The 20658-nt window shown below is 40.3% G+C and overlaps 1 protein-coding gene across 2 annotated transcripts; it reads right to left on the minus strand.

Annotated features, from left to right (window-relative positions):
• Positions 1 to 811: 811 nt before the first annotated feature.
• Positions 812 to 19808, minus strand: sec16b (SEC16 homolog B, endoplasmic reticulum export factor). Of its 2 annotated transcripts, none has more exons than XM_032526532.1 (24): positions 18818 to 19808; positions 18142 to 18239; positions 17928 to 18030; positions 15952 to 16166; positions 15719 to 15870; positions 15544 to 15605; positions 14851 to 14989; positions 14499 to 14729; positions 12304 to 12401; positions 11028 to 11109; positions 10783 to 10900; positions 10578 to 10689; positions 10298 to 10403; positions 10060 to 10197; positions 9821 to 9934; positions 8608 to 8692; positions 8298 to 8457; positions 8011 to 8171; positions 7873 to 7901; positions 7309 to 7416; positions 7144 to 7236; positions 6944 to 7061; positions 1431 to 1480; positions 812 to 1354 (listed from the first exon to the last, which is right to left on the minus strand). In XM_032526532.1, exons 1-23 carry the CDS (start codon positions 19096 to 19098, stop codon positions 1464 to 1466), a joined length of 2820 nt encoding a protein of 939 aa, XP_032382423.1. In that variant the 5' UTR covers positions 19099 to 19808; the 3' UTR covers positions 812 to 1354; positions 1431 to 1463. The 2 variants fall into 2 exon arrangements, with proteins under 2 accessions (XP_032382423.1, XP_032382422.1); XM_032526531.1 differs by having other exon boundaries at positions 8289 to 8457; positions 18818 to 19098.
• Between the last annotated feature and the right edge of the window lie 850 nt (positions 19809 to 20658).

Consider the following 20658-nt stretch of genomic DNA (forward strand, 5'->3'; position numbering starts at 1 on the left):
CAGTAGTTCACGTTTTGCCATTTAAAACTATTTTCCATAAAGCTATCCATTCTAAATGTGTCTATGCTTGTACACATAATTGGCAGGCAGTAAGCATCAACTCACATCCTGGCTATGTGTTTGCTGAATTCCAGGTCAGTGTGTCCCACTCACACTTGGTTACTGCAGAGTAATCCTAAAAGAAGATGGCACCTGACATGTTGGCCGGGTGTGAAGGGGGTGTAGGGCATGTTGGGTATTTGCCTGGCAGTGGTCTTTCCCAATCCCTCTCCCCCTCACATTGTGGTATCATCAAGGCAGCATGGCATTTATTTTCTTTAGGTCATATAAAATTCAACTTTACAGATGCTACACATGATCAAATATGTTCACATTGTGCCATAATTTACCAGCCCTGCCAAGTCAGGCTGCAAATACTCGGTGGGCAGCTGCGTAGATCAGTGATTCCCAAAGATTGTGAAGTAGCTCACGTAATAATTTAAAAAGTAAATAGAAATTATGACTTGATTTTAAAGTGTATATCAGTTGTAACTCCAAGTTGTAACACTAGACATTGTAGTTATGTGACAGTGCTCAAAAACAACCGAGCACAGAAGATAAAGTTTAACCCTCTCGTGTTTTCAATTCATTAAAGTTAATTGGAACATTTGGATTGTATTGGATGTTCTGCAAATCCTCAAACATTTACTCTCATTTAAGAGTAATAATTGGTTCAGGTAGCCAAAAGTAATTAATAAATGGTAGAAAGAGATAGCTAAAGACATTGGCTAAATGGCTAATATTGCATAAGTGACGAAAATAGTTAGCTAAAGATTATGGATAAACCGTATAAAAATTGCATCTCAATACTGACAATCTAACAGGCATGAAAAAATTAAAATTATCCACTTTATTATATAATGAACAGTGTTATACATTTGAAACAAACATTGGGAAATGATGAAGAGATACGCAACTTCCTCCAAGGTTGGGAACCACCAGCGTAGATGGACCGTCGCTCCATGTTGCTGGCATCACTGGTCAAATGCCTCATACATAAATGGTTATTGGGGTTAATTAAGATACCCCTTGCCCCAAACATGGTATGTCCTGCCTCCACTGGTCATTTCCCTGCAGTCAGCTTTTACAAAGCACATCTCAGCGGTCCCTTGTTGCAATTTGAGTTACTATGCCAGTCGATTCGGAGTATTTCTGTTTCTAATATGGAACATGATAGTGAGCAGGCTGTGGGGTTTTGAAAGGTCATCCTTTAAAAATAAAGGTTGGCTCATGTGAAGTTCTCATTTGACATAAATACACTATTAATAGTAAGTGGTGTGATATCCCCACTTTGGTTCTAGTGAAGTCAGTGGTACTACAAACAAAAACAATTTAAATGTGAATCCTTTAAAGAACTTTAATATATGTTAGTTTTTAGATGAGTTATTTACCTGTGGCACAGGCTAGTGGTCTCGACAGGGCTTCTATGCCAGCTGCTGGCCTATGAAGAAGATATGGATATTTAAAGAAAACTATCACATTTGTGTAGGTTAATATAGGTTAAATGTTATTAGTGGCAGCCAAGCCACTGCAATTTTCAACTGCATATCATGACTCATGGCCCAGAAGGAACCCAGCTCCTCCATATATCCCAGATGCCCTTTTGACATGGAGTGGGGGGTACTGTTATGGTTCGGGTATCTTGTTCCTCCTTATTTGGTATTTTGGTTCTGTCTTGTCTCCTTGTGTCCTAGTTTCCTCTTGTGTTTCCCTTGAGTGTCTGTATGTTCTGTTTACTGTTTTATTTTCATAGTCTAGTTTTCTGTGCTGTCTTGTCTTTTGTTTTACTTACTGTGTTTTCCTACTCATGTGAATACCGGATTTCTTCCATCTGTTTCCCAGCCCCTGTCACCTGCCTCTCGTTATCTCATTACACAGTGTATTTGGTGTCTGTGCTTCCATTGTCTCTTGTCAGATTGTTTTGTGAGTTGTGTGTTGCTGTGTTTTTCCCCGTTCACCGTTTGCCTGGTCCTGTCATCTTGCTTTGCCTGGTCCTGTCATCTTGCTTTGCTTTTTGGACTCTTCCCTGAGGTTAGTTTTCCCGTTTCTCTGTGGACATTTTGGGATTTTTGTCTCTCTGTTGTTTTGGACCTTTTTCATTTTGGACTGTTACTTTGTTTTCTGGAGATCCCTTTGTGGAATAGATTTTCTTTTTTTGTGAAATAAAGCCTGGTCAAATGCTCTCCTACCTGCCTGCCATCTCTGCATTTGGGTCCTCCCTTCCCTACACGTAACAGAACAATCCAGCCAGATCATGGACAAAGCAGAGTACAAATTAAAGCCTCTCCTCCACCCTATAAGTCCAGAGGCTGAGCAGATGGCCTCCTTTTTTTGCTCTCTGTTTGAGGCGGATCCAAGTCTCACATGGCACCTCATGCTGGTTTGCTGGGAGGAGGTGGAGCAGAAATTCGGTCCTCTCCCAGAGCTGGCGCAGGCAAGTCTCCCAGAGCTGGTGCGGGCCAGTCTTACAGACTCTGAGCTGGCGTGCTGCTCCTCTGACCCCAAGCTGGCGTGCAGCTCTTTTTTACCCCGAGCTGGCATGCAGCCTGCTTCCCTGGCCCTCAGCTGACGACCTGCTTCCCTGATCCCCAGCCAGCGTCCAGTCCCGCTGACCCTGAACCAGCATCCAGTTTCCCTAGCCCCCACCTGGCGGCCTGCTCCCCTGATTCCCGGTGGATGTTCAGCCTCCCTGAACCCTGTTTGGGGTCCTGTTCCCCTGAGACCAACCCAGTGACTTTTCCACTCTCCAGCGCCCCTGAGACCACCCCTGGGACGCCTCCCGGCCCCAGTTCCCAAGGTTCCTCTGACCATGGTTCCTGGGGTCCCTCTCGAGGTCCCCCTGGCCTCAGTTCCAGAGGTTCCCCTGACCCTAGTTTCCCCGGGTCCTTGTTTTCTAGTTCCCCCTGGTCCCCGTTCACTAGTTCCCCCTAGCCCCAGTTCCCGGGGTCCCTCTGGTCCTGGTTCCCTGGGTCCTAATCGAGGTTTCCCTGGCCCCAGTTCCCACGGGCCCATTTCTGTTCATGTCTCCGTGCCCGTTTTTGTTCTCGTTTCCATTCCTATTTTGTGCCCATCTCTGTGCCCATGCTTGTCACTGCAATCAACTTCCTGCAATCAGCCCAGCTGGAGTTTAAAAAGCTCTTGAAAGTAGAGATCAGTCCGCCATGCTGTCCATCTAACTACCCTTTTGTTAGAGTTGTTGTGAAAGAAGTGGTGGTGTTGTTGTTGTTGGTACAAACTGTTAAGGGTTAATAGTTTGTTAGAGCTTGTTGTGCTACAAGGCAGTCTTTTTGTTTACATTCTATACACATTGTAATTTGGTAATGGGTGCTGTGCTCTTTTAGTTGTAGTTAGAAATTACTTTGTTTATATAGGCAGCACCCATATAGCTTTTTTTGTGTTTTGTGATTTGATATTCCTTTACATGTTAATTAAAAATATATATATATATTTTTTTTTACCGTGACCTCTCCTCCGTTTTTGCCTTGGTTCCTCCAAATTCATCCATTTTATGTTACGCCCAACCTTACAACAGGCCTGGTCGTAACACTGTCTGTGTCCAAGCCCGTCCTGTCTGTGTCCAAGCCTGTCCCGTCTGAGTCTGTTCAGCCCCACGTGCCCTCTGTCCCTTGTCTCCCCTTCTCTCGTTCCCCCTCTTACTCATCCTCTCGTTCCCTCTACAGTTCCCCAGTGCCCTTGGTCCTTAGTTCCTTGGTCACCAGTGTCCTCAGTTCCCTGTGCCCTCGGCCTTTAGGTTGCTGTCTTGTCTTTAGTTTAACTATCTGTGTTTTCCTGCTCCTATGATTACCTGATGTCTTCCACCTTTTTCCCAGCCCTTTTGTCACCTGCCTCTCATTATCTCATTACCCAGTGTATTTTGGGTCTGTGCTTCCATTGTCTCTCGTCAGATTGTTTTGTGAGTTGTGTGGTTTCCCCGGTCACCTGTTCCTGTCATTTTGCTTTGCATTTTGGACTCTTCCCTGAGTTAGTTTTCTTGTTTCCCTGTGGACCTTTTGGATTTTTGTCTCTGTTGTTTTGGACATTTTGGATTTTGGACTGCTACTTTGTTTTTCTGGAGATCCCTTTGTGGTTTGGACTTTCTTTTTTTGTGTAATAAAGCCCGGTCAAACGCTCTTTTGCTTGCCTGTCATCTCTGCATTTGGGTCCTCCCTACATGTAACATATATTTAAAGAAAACTCTCACATTTGCTTAGCTTAATAAAGGTTAAATGTCATAATGGCAGCCAAGCCACCGCAATTTTCAACTGCATATCATGACTGTATCCCAATTGCACGTGCTTGTCAGTGACCCAGAAGGAACCCAGCTTCTCTTTAAGGCTATTTAAGACCTGATCATATCATATTCCATTTGCATGGCCTAATGTAGGTAAAACGCCATCAGTGGCAGCCAAGCCACTGCAATGTTTTAAATTACAAGCGGCACATGACTGTATTTCATCCCAAATCTAAAACTGGACACGCTGTGACAACAAATGTTGTAGCCTTAAACACGTGTGACATCGCTTAGAGCACCTTTTAAATGAACTATATGCCAACCTAGATTAAGGGACAGAGACTTAGCAATGTATTCATAACACTGTCTGTACATTGAAATAGCTGGAAATAGCTTTTTTTTGGGGTGTTAGTGATTTTATCTTAAAGTTGAACCCTCTTGTGTTTTCAATTCATTAAAGTTAATTGGAACATTTGGATTGAATTGGATGTTCTGCAAACCAACCTAGCTAGTTAACATTAACTGGTATTTTAGGGAAAAGTCACCTGCCAATATGGCGATGGCAGATTGCCAAAACCAATGCTTCAAATTGGCAGTCCACAAACCGATGTGTGACATCCTTGCTACTATGTCCATCATTTATTCAATCTATGATCTCTAGTCAGTATTTTTTTTTTTGGAGAGATTGTTTTGCCATTTGAAACTGTCTTCCATAAAGCTATCCATTCTAAATGTGTCTATGCTTGTACACATAATTGGCAGGCAGTAAGCATCAACTCACATCCTGGCTATGTGTTTGCTGAATTCCAGGTCAGTGTGTCCCACTCACACTTGGTTACTGCAGAGTAATCGTAAAAGAAGATGGCACCTGACATGTTGGCCGGGTGTAAAGGGGGTGTAGGGTATGTTGGGTATTTGCCTGGCAGAAGTCTTTCCCAATCCTTCTCCCTCTCACCCTGTGGTATAATCAAGGCAGCATGGCATCTCATTTATTTTCTTTAAGTCGTGTATAATTCCAGTTTACAGATGCTAAACATGATCAAATATTTTCACATTGTGCCATAATTTACCAGCCCTGCAAAGTCAGGTTGCAAACACTGCTTATTGAGCTCGGAAGATTAAAGTGACCACAGCATTAGATTACATTTATATTTTTAATTTTCGGATAAGTGTGTTTAAGTGTACATGAGATTTTAAAAATACAATAGCAGGATATATACTTCTGAATAACATAATACATGTAGTTAATTTTCTTGCAGCATATAGTATAACAGATACTGATGGAGTAGTGAGAATGTGATAATGTAGTCAGTGGGCAGTCGCATAGATCAGTGATTCCCAACCATGGGTATTTGTACAGTGAAAGATTGTGAAGTAGCTCACATAATAATTGAAAAAACTATTATTAATTATGACTTGATTTTGAAGTGTATATCAGTTGTAACTCCTGAACATTAGATATTGTAGTTATGTGAGAGTGTTTGAAAACATGTTTGGAACCGAGCACAGAAGTTCAAACAGGTAACCAAAAGTAATAAATAAATGGTAGGTATAAAAAGCTAAAGACATTGGCTAAATGGCCAAAATTGCATAAGTGATGGAAATTTTTAGCTAAAGATTATGAATAAACCGTTAAAAAATGCATCTTAATATTGACAAATAAAAATTAACATTATCCACTATTATATAAGGAACAGTGTTATACATTTGAAACAAACATTGGGAAATGATGAAGAGATACGCAACTTCCTCCAAGGTTGGGAACCACTAGCGTAGATGGACCGTCGCTCCATGTTGCTGGCATCACTGGTCAAATGCCTCATACATAAATGGTTATTGGGGTTAATTAAGATACCCCTTCCCCCAAACATGGTATGTCCTGCCTCCACTGGTCATTTCCCTGCAGTCAGCTTTTACAAAGCACATCTCAGCGGTCACTTGTTGCAATTTCAGTTACTATGCCAGTCGATTCAGAGTATTTCTGTTTCTAATATGGAACATGATAGTGAGCAGGCTGTGGGGTTTGAAAGGTCATCCTTTAAAAATAAATGTTGGCTCATGTGAAGTTCTCATTTGACATAAATACACTATTAGTAGTAGGTTGTGTGATATCCCCACTTTGGTTCTAGTGAAGTCAGTGGTCCTACAAACAAAAACAATGGAAATGTTGTTTTTATGTGAATCCTTTATAGATTTTAACATATATTGATATTTAGGTGAGTTATTTACCTGTGGCTAGTGGTCTCGACAGAGCTTCTACCCCAGCTGCTGGCCTATGAAGACGATATGGATATTTAAGGAAAACTGTCACATTTGCGTAGGTTAATATAGGTTAAATGTCATTAGTGGCAGCCAAGCCACTGCAATTTTCAACTGCATATCATGACTGTATCACAATTGCACATGCCTGTCACTGACCCAGAAGGAACCCCTCTTTAAGGCTATGAAGGACCTGAACATATCATATTCCATTTGCATGGCCTAATGTAGGTAAAAGGTTGTCAGTCGTCCCAAATCTAAATTTGGACATGCTTGTTAGTGACAAAGTAGGAACACAGTTCCTCTAAAAGGGTCAGTGATCTCAGAAATCCCACATAAAAAGGCTACATGACGAATTTAGAACTTGGCAACATATTTATGAATAGGATAGTTGACATTAACAAAAGAATCCACCTGCTTTCCTTGAAAAGGGGTTGATCCCAGCAGAGGAAGGCTGGGGTAGAAACATGCCCGCAGAGGAGGAAATGGCAGGTAGGGGAGGAGGACAGAAGCTAGCAGTCGGTGGTAGCTCCTAACAAAACACAAATATGTATGTATATATATATCTTACATCACCAGATCATCACCAGTATGTATATTTACTTGACTCTTACCATCTGAGCTAGGCTACTCTGCTCTGGAGACTCTTTTTGAACAGGTTGAGGTTTTGATTTGAACCAACCACTAAACCATCCTGCCTTGGTGTTCTGCATAAAACAGAAAACAAATGAGACCCATGTCAAACAAATAGCATACAGGTGTCAGGATGACCCACCCACCTGTTTAGGAGGCTCGTTGGTCTGCTCAGAAGCCTCTAATACTTGTGGGATGCTTGGCTGGCATTGCGGCTGCTGACTGAAGTTGACATCCAGCATCTGAACCCCCATCTTCAAAAGCAAATACAGACAATGACAATGACCAATATCTGCCTAGGAAATTGTCTAGTCTTAATCTGCATTGCTATTTGTACTTGTTGTGAATACACAGGCCACAAGAGGTAATTAGGTTGTTTTGTTTTTTGTTTGTTTAGTTTTACTCACAACATGCTAACCGGCAACATATGATTCCATAAACTACGTTAAGCTAACTAGTGGTAGCGCTGCCGTGGTTGCACGCTACTAAAACAATGCATGTACTGAGACAAAAAATGCATTGGCCCACCTATCTACAGCTGGGGGGGAGACTGTGATAAGCCTTATTTTAACAAACAGTGGCATGTTCCTTTAATTGTAGAAATTTAAATTTATAAAAGGGTGACAAAAGTGACATCAAACCAGGAGGTTGCCGTATTTGTGTTGTTGCTTTTGTTTTAATGAGTACAGAATATTACAAAAATTACTCACTCTGCCTGCTTCAGAGGGTGACCCAGCCCCTGTAGAAGCAATCGTATCAAAACATCACACACAAGCCAACTCCCCCCAGCCCATAGTAAACATCTGAATAAAAAAGGGAACGAACGCTGTCTGACATTGAACTCTCACCCTCTGCTGCTGATGGCAGGTTACTCAGCAGACAGTGTGGTGCGGCAGTTATGACTTCACCAGTATCTACGTTATGATAACTCAAGTCTTGATTTGCAGCCACGCTGGGCGTTGGGGGTGCATAAACCAATGTTACTGGCATCGGAGAATTGGCAGATGGCCTAGACAAGCAACAGAGAGATCACAGTGACATAAGTGTATTAGGACTGGATATCACATGTGTAATGACAGGTTTCATCTATGTGGTTGACAGACACTGATAAGACATGTTGCTGCACTTGTTGTACCAGTCCTTATTGTTGGTAACATCCCAGGACAACGCGCCAATTTCCTTAGTAGTTTGTTCAACTTGATGCTCATGTTTTTCTTGATCCCCAGTGCCTCTATAATAAAGGAGTTCAGGCTCTGGACTCTGGATGTCATGGTTTAGGTCATCAAAGTCCGATTCTGTAAAACAATATAAATGCAATCAACATTCAGAAGTATCCTTAGAATATTCATTAGATATACAAGAAAGCAGTGCGAGGATACACTGATTCCAGTGTGAAACTAGCCACACAGTGCATCATTTTAAGTAATAAGAGGATTTATAATGACCTAAGAAAACTTTGCTGTCCTTGTGGGCCAAATTATTTCCCTTTTGAGGTGGCTGGTATGTTTCAGCATAGTCGTAACTCCCCGTCTGAATAAAAAAAGAAATGGAGAGATCACTTATATAGACAAACAAGAATCTACAGTGACTCTGTGATGCTGTACAACAACCAAACTGCACTTAAGCACACTGCACTAACGCAAGCATGCTAATTTTCTAATGCTTACATGCTGATGTTTAGTAGGTATGTTTAACATGTTCACTCTTATTTTAGCATGTTATGCATGTTTTATAATATCACATTTAGTTATTTTCCTTTCTTTTTATTTCAATTTTAAATATAAAATAAAGAGGGTATGGCAATCTCTCGGATTCAGGCCGAAGGAACTAGCTAGTCACAACTGTGGTCCCTTATTCCTGATGCAGAGTTGGAGCCTGGAGTAGTGGAATTGTGAAGTGAAAGGCTTCACCGAAATATATTTTATACAAAATTTCAGGACTTTTAACTAAATCCGTAAGCGTCTCTTCACAAGACTCACGCAGCAGGACACTCAATTTAGGCAACCCATCTCCCTTAGAAAGCACATATTGTTAGGCTGATTTGGCAGACAAGAGGTTAGAGTGAATGAGTGAGTGAATGAGTGAGCCGGCGAGCAAGCGAGTGAGTGAATGATGTAAGGACCACATATAAAAGAATGTGTTGAATTGAAAAAGTCAGATTCCATAAGATTTGAGTCACGTGAGCAAATAAATCAGAATTGGGCCGATTTTGCCTGCAGCGTTAAAGTAGCCTACCATGCATAAAAAAATATAAAAATAAAAAACATAGAAGAAAAGCCCAATATCAATTTTCAAACAGAAACAAGTACCAGTAACCAGCACCTAGCACAGCATAGGCCTATACATTTAGCATTTGGGGAGGGAATTGTGCGCAATTTTACCCACAAATGTGACACTACAAATTACTTATTCAGTATACATAATGCATCCATCTCTGTACAGATTTATGGACTGAGAATTTCAGGCGCAAGCAGAAATATAGGCTCTAATCCATTCGTTACAGTACCAGACAATACTGGCCCAATCCAAGCCATTAAAGTAGCTTCTGTTTATCCAACCACTTGAGGTTCCTGTTCATCCTGCATTTCTGTTTAGCTAAAACAATTTTTTCCTTAAGATTATACATTTTTCTGAAATGAAAGCCATAGAGAAGCTAACCTGTAAACTATGGTGCCTAGCACGGAGCTGTTTCAGCCAGTCAGGTTCCTGCCCGGCTCCGCTAACACCTGCTTCACTGAACGGACCCTCAGAGTGTCTCAGCCTGTCTGACAGCTGCAGGAAAAAGGACACACATGTACAGTATTTGTGTACAATTTAATTGATAGACACCTTTTAATTACAATACTCAATTGTATAAGACACCATAGGTATGTATGTATATGAGGATTAGGTAATACCTTAATAACCTCTCCAGTCAGCACAAAAAAAGGCTCCCTCTGTCTGAGGATTGCCTGTCCTATCACCTCGCAGTAGTGAAAGGCCTGAGATGCAAGCCCACAGTCTAGCAGTCGACAGGCATACAGAAACTTATACACCTGAACACAACGTAGCAAGAGTCAGCATCACATGCTTCTATATCAGATTTATTTAAATAGGACTGTAAATGAGAAAAATACAATAAAAATAAAAAGCTACCTGAAAGGATATTATTGAAAGGCATTTGCCCCCAAGTTTCTGACAGTACTCATACAACTCAGTGCACTGGATGGCAAGGTTTGTGGCAAAGTATTCAAATGATTGCCTGAAGGCGAGGAGAGAATACAGCAAACCAGACATAAGAAAGATCACCTCAGCAAACACAGTAGCTAAAACAAACACAAGATCGCGGTTTTAAATTATTCATCTCTGATCAAAATTATGACTACATTATCGGCAATTGAACTGATCAATGCATCAAGGAGCAAGCACAACTCACCTGTGGCTGCTGCCTAGAAGCACTAGTCTTTCTGCCTTCTGTGTGAATACCCCAAAGGGAAAACTAACTGTCAAGTAGCACACATGGGCAGCATGTATAAGGCCTTTGGAGGCTGCACAAGGAAGAACAACACAAAACAACTAGATCATATACTGTATCTGTGGAGAAACAACATTACAACCTCAACCTGTCAGTGCATCCATACCGAGTGTGTCTCCCATAGTGACGATGGCCTTCTGTTGGATGCCAGGATCTCCTGTCTCATTGGAAAGCATAACAGCTAGATGGGGCCTCCAGTCTCCCCATTTTTCATTTCCACAGCACTGGGCACAGGGCATCACTATCAAGACACTTATTGGCTAATAATAAACAGACTGATGTTTTAGGAAAACAAAAATTGCAATTGTGTTGAGTAGGATGTTAGGAGACTTTATGTTCTGGATGTTTTACCACGGCTACAGCAGGGATTCTCCCATTCAGCAGGTGGAAGAGAGTCTGGAGGGGATCACTGGCTGTTAGCTGGCCTGTAAACCTGCCAAAGAGCTGGTTGTCTCATTGCACATCTTAACAAAGGCTTTATTGTGTGCTGGAAGAAGAGCTACCGTACTAAAAGCCATCACAGTTAAAAAGAATCCATGTTGCTACTCTGTACAAAAGTGCTACGGCATGATGATGTCAGTCACAAATGAAAAAAAGCCTGATTATGTACCCTCCCCCCACATACATTCCTCTAGTGACGGTGAGACATACTGCTGATGCCCAAATAGTTTGTAAAAAAATGGATTGGGTAACATGAAAAATAGTTCACAGAAAGTGTAGTTTCGTGACATATTGGAAATGTTTGGAACTTTTGTTCCTATGTGATTTATGCAGTGATTAAAAAGCTTAAAAACTCATATTGTGTTTCAAGCAATATTATGTACACACTCTGGTAAAGTGGTAATGCTCTGTTATGTACTCCACTACCCTCTTCAAGTCATAAATAACTCAAAAGCTAATATTTTGTTTTAAATGTTCACAAAAAGGAAGTGTTCCAGAGATCTGATCTCCCCTTGTTTTCACACCTGTAATTACCTTCCCTAGACTCTAAATAAAGGGAATTATTTTTTGGACACAGAGGTACGGAAAGACACAGGGCTTGATGCATATGTTGTCCTGTCTTCTTTGTAGTATTTGTAATCTGTGAGTCTTCCTCCCTTAATTCTGACTGCTGGGAAATGCACTTTGTTTTTTTTTCAATTGGAGATGCAATTACCAAAATGTCAAAAATGCTTTTGTCCAAAGAAATGGCGTGATAATTTTAAATTCCAAAAATTGTTCAAGGCCACGCTAGCAGCTCTGGGAGGCTGCAGCTACTTAGGCCCCACCATGGCAAAATGCTTCATGGACTTGCTGCATTCCTGGAGTCTTGGCTAAAACATACACAGGAAACTGACAATATACTACTAGACAGAAATAGTCTCCATTTTATTGTAGCTGTAAAACAAGTTTAAAGCATATCATAAGAGATCCCTCTGTCTGTTCTGACATGTTTTAGATGACTTTGCTTCTCTCAACTGTTCAGCACAGTGGTGTAGAATATGTTGTCAATTAAAGCATATCATAAGAACATATCATAAGAGCTTCCTCTGACTGCTCATAATCATCTCTCAATTACTGCTTGTGTGTAGAGTTGTGTACAGATTTCTTGCAGCTGTCATGTCTTGGATGACTTTGCTTCTCTTACCTGTTCAGCACAGTGGTGTAGGATCTATTGTCCATTTTACTGGCCAAAAAAAGTGCATGTCCCCACAGGCCACTGCTCATAGCTGACTCCAAGGCCTCCTGGAAACCCCATGGGACAAACAATCAGATCCCAACACAGTACAGGGCAACTGGGATGAGGATGTAACACAAACCTTTGGAAACCCCCGTTAAAGGGTGTATCATACCAGGTTCCTGAACTATTGAATGATATGCGGACACGCAAATTCGTGAAGCGTTACCACATTTTTTTTGGGGTGGTAGTAGTTCAGTCCGTTGGGTTGGGAACCAGAGGGTTGTTGGTTCAAGTCCCTTGAACCAACAATGTTGACAATGTGGAGATGTGAAATGGGAAGTTTGCCCATTTCACATCTCCACATAGTCATGGTGATTCGGTCTACAGTATAGACTCAAATAATAATAATTTATACTGTTTATTGATCCCCAGTGGGGAAGTTACAATTTACACTCTGTTAATTAGTAATCAGTACTCACAGGTCTGTTTATTAATATTGTAATTTTTAGCGTTAACTGTAATGTTTAAACATATAAAGTTAAACACTGTGGTCTTACCTATCTGAGGTTATTTTTTTGTACCATTTCGCTTTGCTAGTGTCTTCGATAGACCAAATCTAGTGTTACAAACAGTAACATCTCATTGCCGGTCAGACTGACTGCTAGTTTGGGTTTGTCATTTTCTCTAGTCTGTGGCCCAACAGCTAAATTGGGTCTAGGCCCAATGTTAATAAAGGTTTTGAAATATGAAAGCATCCAACATGCCTTTTAGATGAATGAGATGAGAGTATAAATCGCATTGTCCCCTCAGCCTTGTTAATTTAATGTACGAGATGCTGGGGTTTTCTACTCAGAAATTATTGTAAACATTGTGATCAGGTCTATACTGTATATCCTGCCCTGGAGAGCAACCAATTACATTATGGCATTCGATGAGATTACTAGTGGTGTAAAGTAAGTAGGTACAATTAGGTAAGTACTGGGGCACGTTCAATCCTGGTTTCTGGGTTGAACGACATGTTTCATCGGAACGGTTTGAATTAATGTGCAATGGGCTTTGAGGTATGTTTTCCCTCATTTAGTAGTTGTGCCAGCGATGTTATCCAATCAGCGGTGACATCAATGTAAGCTTGTGGTAACAAAAGGCACTCAAAGAACCACCATTTCAGTTTCAAGAAACGGTTTTGTAGGGACTGAACGTGTCCCGTACACTGTAAGTACAATTTGGCAAGTGACCCGACAGCAGACTGTCGGCAGAAAAGGCAGTTGGACTGATCAGTTGGCTCCCGTCTCTTAAAAAAGTGCCTCGGAACCAGTGAAGTGATGCTGACTTGAGCGTACGTTCTGCACATGTGCAAGATGTAATACGTCTCCATAACAGCAGGCGGCGCTAATCTGTATTGTCTCCCAAAAAATGGAAATTTGGAAAATCTCTCTAGACATGTAAACACAGAGCACCATCAGAGAGTGTTTCTTTTAAGATTATATTTGGGGCATTTTAGGCCTTTATTTGACAGGACAGATGAAAGGGGGGGGGAATGGCATGCAGCAAAGGGCTACAGGCTGGAGTCAAACCCAGGCCCGCTGCATCAAGGAGTAAATCTCTATATATGAGTGCCTGCTCTGCACATGGAGCTATACGGGTGCCCTTCATCAGAGAGTGTTGATAGTAGTCAACAAAGATCACTGTTGATATTACTTGCTGAATGGAAGAAAATTTGATGGCTAGTAATAAGAAGATACTGGTGTTGTCAGCTCTCAGGCTTCTTCTTGTGGAAGAGGCACTGATTCGCTAGTAACAGGTTAGCACTCCACCAATCAGATTGGTCATTGAGTCTGACTGCCCACTGGCCAATTCAAGTCAAATCGGCCAAGATGGATGCCGGCGGCTACTCCAACTGGCAATTGCACAAGCACACAGAACTGACTTGAGTAATTAGAAGTAGAATTCAAAGTAATGACAACAAAACTTGGCGCGTCCACATGATACAAGCCTTCCGGGACCATGCACAAAAAGTTATGCACTAAAGCTTTAAGTAAGATCTTAAATGCAGGACATTTGGAATTGTATAGTTTTATATTGTGGTTTTGGCGCTTTTACTTCAGAAGGGAACTAAAAGAAAAATAAACTTCAAATGCATATAGAGTTAAAAAGGTACAAACCTTCTTTCTTCCAGAAAGCAGAAGTTTAGTGTAGTTCTTCAGGTTGGTCTCAGAGGTCTCAGACCTCAAGCTGCTCCAGTTTTCTGTGAGCAGGTCATCTCCTGTGCAAGGTGGTGCTTCAGCAGTTGTGCCCTCACTGAAGTCAATAAGTGTTGGAGTCTCTGACTCCCAACTTCCATCTGAATGTGAGCCCTGCATCAGCAACTCTGCGATATCTGAGCCAACTATTTGCTGAAACAATGGAAATGCAGTCATAATTGTATCGTAAAAACATGATAATTACTTTGATGGCTGTTTGATGCAAATGTGAACTATTTCCACATACAATAATAACAAGACATGATCCACTTACTCCATTCTGTCTGCAGAGCAGGATGAGTAAATTCCACAAGAGAGCAGCAGAACTCTTATCACTCAGCTTGTCATCACTCATGCAGGCGCCTGCCCTCTGGTGGGCAAACTCTATAGCATCTACTTTGTGCAAATCTTCCCTTCAAAAACATGACAAAACCTGAATTCATACAACCTTCAAACATGCGATTACTAACAATTTTTACTCCTAGGGGGTCCTCAGAGTCAATGCAGGGGGGTTTCAAAATCATAAAGTTTTTTTTAAATTAAAAATTCCTGATATGAATGTAACACATTATTAGCACACATAAATCCCCACTGATGATAGGCTTACTAATCTATCTGTAAGGTAGTCACTTAGATCCACAGACACAGTTATCCTAAGGATTTTCTGTGTATGTTTAACATTAAAACATGATTTATAAAATCATGGCAACAATTATTAGGCTATTTAATAGCTTATTATTCTATGAAAAAAAGATGCGTATAAAGGCTTGAGGCCACCCTACATGTTATTGTAGGTCAGTTTCATATGCAACTTCATTTTACAAAATATATGTAGTTGTGGGTTCCTGTTCTGTCTCTCTTTCAGTTAAGAGGTCCTTGGCTTAAAAACTGTGAAGACCCCCGGTTTAGATTATTTAGTGGTGAGAATTTCAATCTTAGAATTGCACAACAAATGACAAAGCAATACCTGGTTAAGGGCCCTGGGAAGCTTCTCATTTCCTGCTGTTCCTTTGTCTCACCCAGAATTATCTGTGGATACATTGAGAAAAACAAATCTCTTTCATTTTTATTCAAGAATACAGTTCTAGTGGTTCAAAAAATGAAAATCTTATATTTTTAAGGCAGGCTAGTGTTGAACCTACTTCCAGACTGTGAATTTCCAGCTGGCTGACATTCTCTTGTGTGGACAAGCGTGGAGTGACCCGTATCAGTTGGCCTGCTGGCCCAAAGCTGACAACCGCATGAGGGATTGAGTACTTCAGAGGAGCTGCCATCTGATGCATCGGTCCATGCTCTGAGGGGATAAGAAGAAGGCGTCATGATAAAAACTCAGTAAAGTGGACCTGAGAGAAAACAGTTTTACTTGTACGCTCACCTGCATCAGATGTGTAAACAGATTGTGCCACAGGCTCGCTGTGTTCAGCTCCATTGATGTACTGACTTGGCTCATAGCTGCTGGAGGATAGCCCTGAGTTTTTAGAACTTTCTAATGTCCCCGGGTAATAAGAGGAAACCTCTTCATTGTCTCTGGAGGGATTATCCTCGTAGTCATTGAGGTAATTCTGGGAGTTGTCTCTACCTTGGTCATACCTGAAAGAATAAAAACCACAGTATTTTGCATTTTTATAGAAATACATATTCAGTTTGATACTTTGTATTGCTGTTACAAAGCATAATGAATCAGCCGTAAGTCATGACACATTTGCGTTTGTTACAGTAATATAGGACAGTAGCAGCTTTGTCTTTGCAGGATAGCACCCTGTAGCACATATACATTTTACAGAGAAGGAAGTAGCAACAAGCAGTATCAGTATGTTAAGAGGAAGACCTCAGTGGAGTTTATGTCTGACCAGACACACAAAAGACCGTTGTTATTAAGTTACCTCTGGATAATTTTGTTTCCTTTACATATGGAACTGTTTTTATCTTTTGTCTCCTCAACAACTGTGACTAACATCACTCTGGTATTTGTTAGAGCTCCCACCTGTGCTGTCTAAATAACTGGCACACAAAAAAACTTACATTGGTTTCCTGTTGGATTTTGCATTGATTTTAAAAATTCCACCATACATTTTAAGACATTAACCAGTACACGCATTATCATGATTTCATTCATGAAAAAGCATGAATTCATGCATGACGTAATGCAAGAACAATAGTTTAATCATAGTGGTTTCTGATTTATTAATGATCTTCATGTCTTGTCACAGCAGTCACAGTAGTGTACATATACTGTATTCTGAAGAATTGCAGTGTTGTAATCATGGTTAACTAAACATTACTTCTTCATTACTTCATCATGTTTGTGGCCCTTAAAATAAAGTGATGACCTGGTCCATCTTTGACATCGATCAATAAGATTTGACTAATGGTGGTATAACATTTAATTTATTAAGAATTAAAGAAGTGGGTTGTGAAAATGATACTGAGGTCACTACATTGACACAAAATACAGTGCACTGCAGATTTATTTTCATAATTGTTTATTCACAACAACATAAGTAACCTATTCAGTAATGACTGAGAATAATGCTCACCCAAGTGGGATATTTATGAATTTTACTTTTTACTAACTTCTAAGTGTCTGAAAACCAGAAATATCTTGGACATTTTATTTATTTCAGGGGTCACAAAGATGATTGTTGCATATGCCACCATTAATAACATCTTATTTATGAATGCTAAAGATTGAGCAAGTCAACACTTTATTGAAGGGCCACAAACATGATGAAGTAATGAAGAAGTACTTTTTTATTAATCATGGTTACAACACTACAACTCAAATTTATTCACTTTACCTAAAGATTTACCTATGAAGAAATGGGCATCATTAATAAATCAGAAGTAATTATGATTGAATTACCTTAATTGATGAATTAATTAATGTATTGTTCCTGCATTAAGTCATGCATGAGATACTATTAATTCTTGTACTATTACTGATAGTTCATGAAGTACTACATGACTGAATTCATGCTTTTTCATGCATGAAGTTACGCATGAATTCATGATAGTTCATTACATATTTGAAATATTATAATTGTATAGGTTTTGTTGACTACTTAACATGTTTCTTCTGTTTTACCACTGCACCCCTGCAACTTGTATTTTATTTTTTGTCCTACTTGTGTGTTACGATTCTATTGTTTGTTTCTGTATTACTTCGTTATGATTTCATTATATGTTGTTTTGCCTGTAAAACATTTGTAACATTGTTAAGAAGAGGATTATACAAATAAAGTTAGTTGTATACATATAACACATATATAAGTTATTTGATTTTATACATAACATTATAGTAAATTAATTTGTTACAGTCAGTTATAGATCAATAAAAGGGTGGCAGCTTACCTGTAGTCCTCAGTGTAGGAGCTCGCTGAATGGTCCAGCTTGTATGTATTGTCAAGGTAAGGACCAGTTCTCAAAGAGTCTTGGGGAACCCACTGGCCAGTATCTTAATGAGTACAAATACCATGTTATTTTGTGGTTCTGTTTTTACCAAGAAATAGTGTGTAGTACATTGCTAATAAAAATGTTTCCGTCTCACTGAGTTCTTTTGTGTCACCGTGTTGTCCATGATGTCCTTTATAGTAGTCATGGTCATAATAACCATAGTTGTCTCTGTAGTCCCAGTGGTTCTGGGGTGGATAGTCATACCCATGCCTGGAAATGAAAGCCTCTGGTTACATTTTTGATTTGATTGCTTGATGTTGCACACGTTCTTTAAAATACAAAACAATACACCAGAAACCACAACATATGTCTTTCACATTGATAGAGAAAGAGTGTGTTCTGGAGAGGTCAGAAACCTTCAATTTATGATGCAAAATAGAAAACTATATTGTGAAACTAGAATACAAAAAAATGTTCAGGCTAAAATTTAATTTATTATTGCATTGATTCAAAAACTGATCTTCTTTTCCACCTTTTTCCCGTAACCATCCTCATGGTAAGAGGTGTCTGTATCTCAGCATGCATCTAATGTGCTACGTACTTTGACCTTTTGCACCACCATGCTGTGTATATACGCATAATACTATGAAGACTTTTATGTTTGTATTGTACATTAGGATTAGCCAATTTACACTCAAATTATTATTAACATCTTGCAGTGACTTGGCACAATCCATATACTTAGGATAATCAGTGTGAGGTAATACCAAATATAATCTATATAAAACTCTTCAATTTAAGCAGTAGGATTCAAAGAGCTGTATGCACAGTCCCATTTCTGTACCCACCTGGACTGGGGTCTTTGGTGTTCCGGACGGCCATAGCCATAAGGATACTGCTGAGTGTTGTGAGGATACTGCTCTGGTCTGGCAGGAGGACCGGTGAAGTGAGCCCTGTAGCGGGCATCCGCCTGAGCCCAGTGCCTGTTCCTCACCCTGGGGTTCTGTAGTGGGTAGCTCTGATCCCTGTCCTGCTGAGAATACCTGTAGAGGTCCTCTTTGTCTTTTGTTTTGCGGGAGTGACGGCCCGAGTTGGGCAGGGTGGGATCTCTGTTACCTCTCTGATCCATGATGACCCCCTCACACAAGGTAGGAAATTCTGTATCCAAGAAATCCTTATTTCAAAGTAAAAGCCACACAGTATCAATGTGTTTTGTTTAGGTTCTTTCAGTTCGTACATGCCAGATGCAGTCAAAGTACATCCACGGCTGCCACATCATTTCACAGGAAACCCAACATCAGCTGATAACAAGTTGGCATGATAACAAGAGGATAAAGTTCACAAAATACCGTGGCCCATGTGTTGTTACTGCACATGAACCAGTGCTAAAAAGAGTGTAAATGATCCCAAGGAGAGAGAAAAAACCTTACTGAAGGATACTTTTAAATCTAAATCATTCCATGAATCCTTCACCTCCGTTGTATTTGCATTGTGTATCCCAGGCTGAGTATTCTCAGGGAGCTGAGAAAACAGCGAAGCACGCCCTGAGGAGTTTGACAGCTGCAGTCTGGAAAAAAAGAAATGACGTCCATCTTTAGTCTAATTCGCACAGAAAAAAATTCTGTCAGAACTTGTAGTCATTTCTACACGACTAAACGAGTCCTCGGATTATAAAGTACATCTGAAAAAAACTAAAAAAAAAACTTTGAAGTGCTGAGTGTTGCCACGTTGCCGGTAGAGAAGATGCAGCGGATCGCCACAGTCGGTGTTTTAGAGTTGGGGTTAAGCTGGTCTACGGTCAGTTTTAGTGAAGATCCTAGAACACATGGCTGAAATAAAACTGATTTCTAGTCAGACAACTTTGAAGCTGAACTTTTTTCTTACATTCCCACCAGAGGCGCTCTAACTCATAAAGGCTTGTTGAGAAACGCTGCCTTTCAAGTCCTTAGTCAACGGCCTGACTCCATACTTAATGCCATTTTTTTTTCCAGATTCATTTTGTATCAGCCTCTGAATAAATTGATGCAATGTGTATGACATTTCTGGCCATGGCCTGTTAGATTTACAGTACACCATACCATACTCTCTCGGCCTACTCACAATCCTCAGAGCTACTTTATATTGAACTCCTTTACATTATTTTCATCCTTAATAATGCATAATGTCATTTTTTCCTGGATTCTCATGTGCCATATAGCCCATGTATTTTTCACAGCAGTCATTTTGAATTGTCATAGTAAAAAACTGGTAGAGGCCTATTACCCCATGAAATGAATGACCGTGAGCCGGCATGCCAAAGTCAGGACCCTGAAGCTGCTGAATGGATTTCCATATCTCAAATGGTATGTTCCATATCCATTGTTTTACTAATTACTTACTAACATAAGTATAGTATTGTGTATTTTTGTCCCGCTCCTTGTTTTCTTCTGTCCAAATTTGCTCTTTGTGTTTAAAAAAGATGAAGAGAACAGGGAGCCTCACATCTCCACTGACTCTTATAACGATAGAAGTCTTACTTTTCAGTAATTTGTCACTAGATGGCGTGAGAAAATATCGCACCAGCAGCTTCAAGTTGATATGGAACTGCAGTAGCCCGTATAGTAACATTTTAAATTAGGCTACTTCTTATGGCTCACTGACTTCTCTTTGTGTGTGCTGATGCATTGGATACACTCTAAAGCTGCTTTAA

The sequence above is a fragment of the Etheostoma spectabile genome, chromosome 9, assembly GCF_008692095.1.
Source record: "Etheostoma spectabile isolate EspeVRDwgs_2016 chromosome 9, UIUC_Espe_1.0, whole genome shotgun sequence".
Taxonomy (NCBI): domain Eukaryota; kingdom Metazoa; phylum Chordata; class Actinopteri; order Perciformes; family Percidae; genus Etheostoma; species Etheostoma spectabile.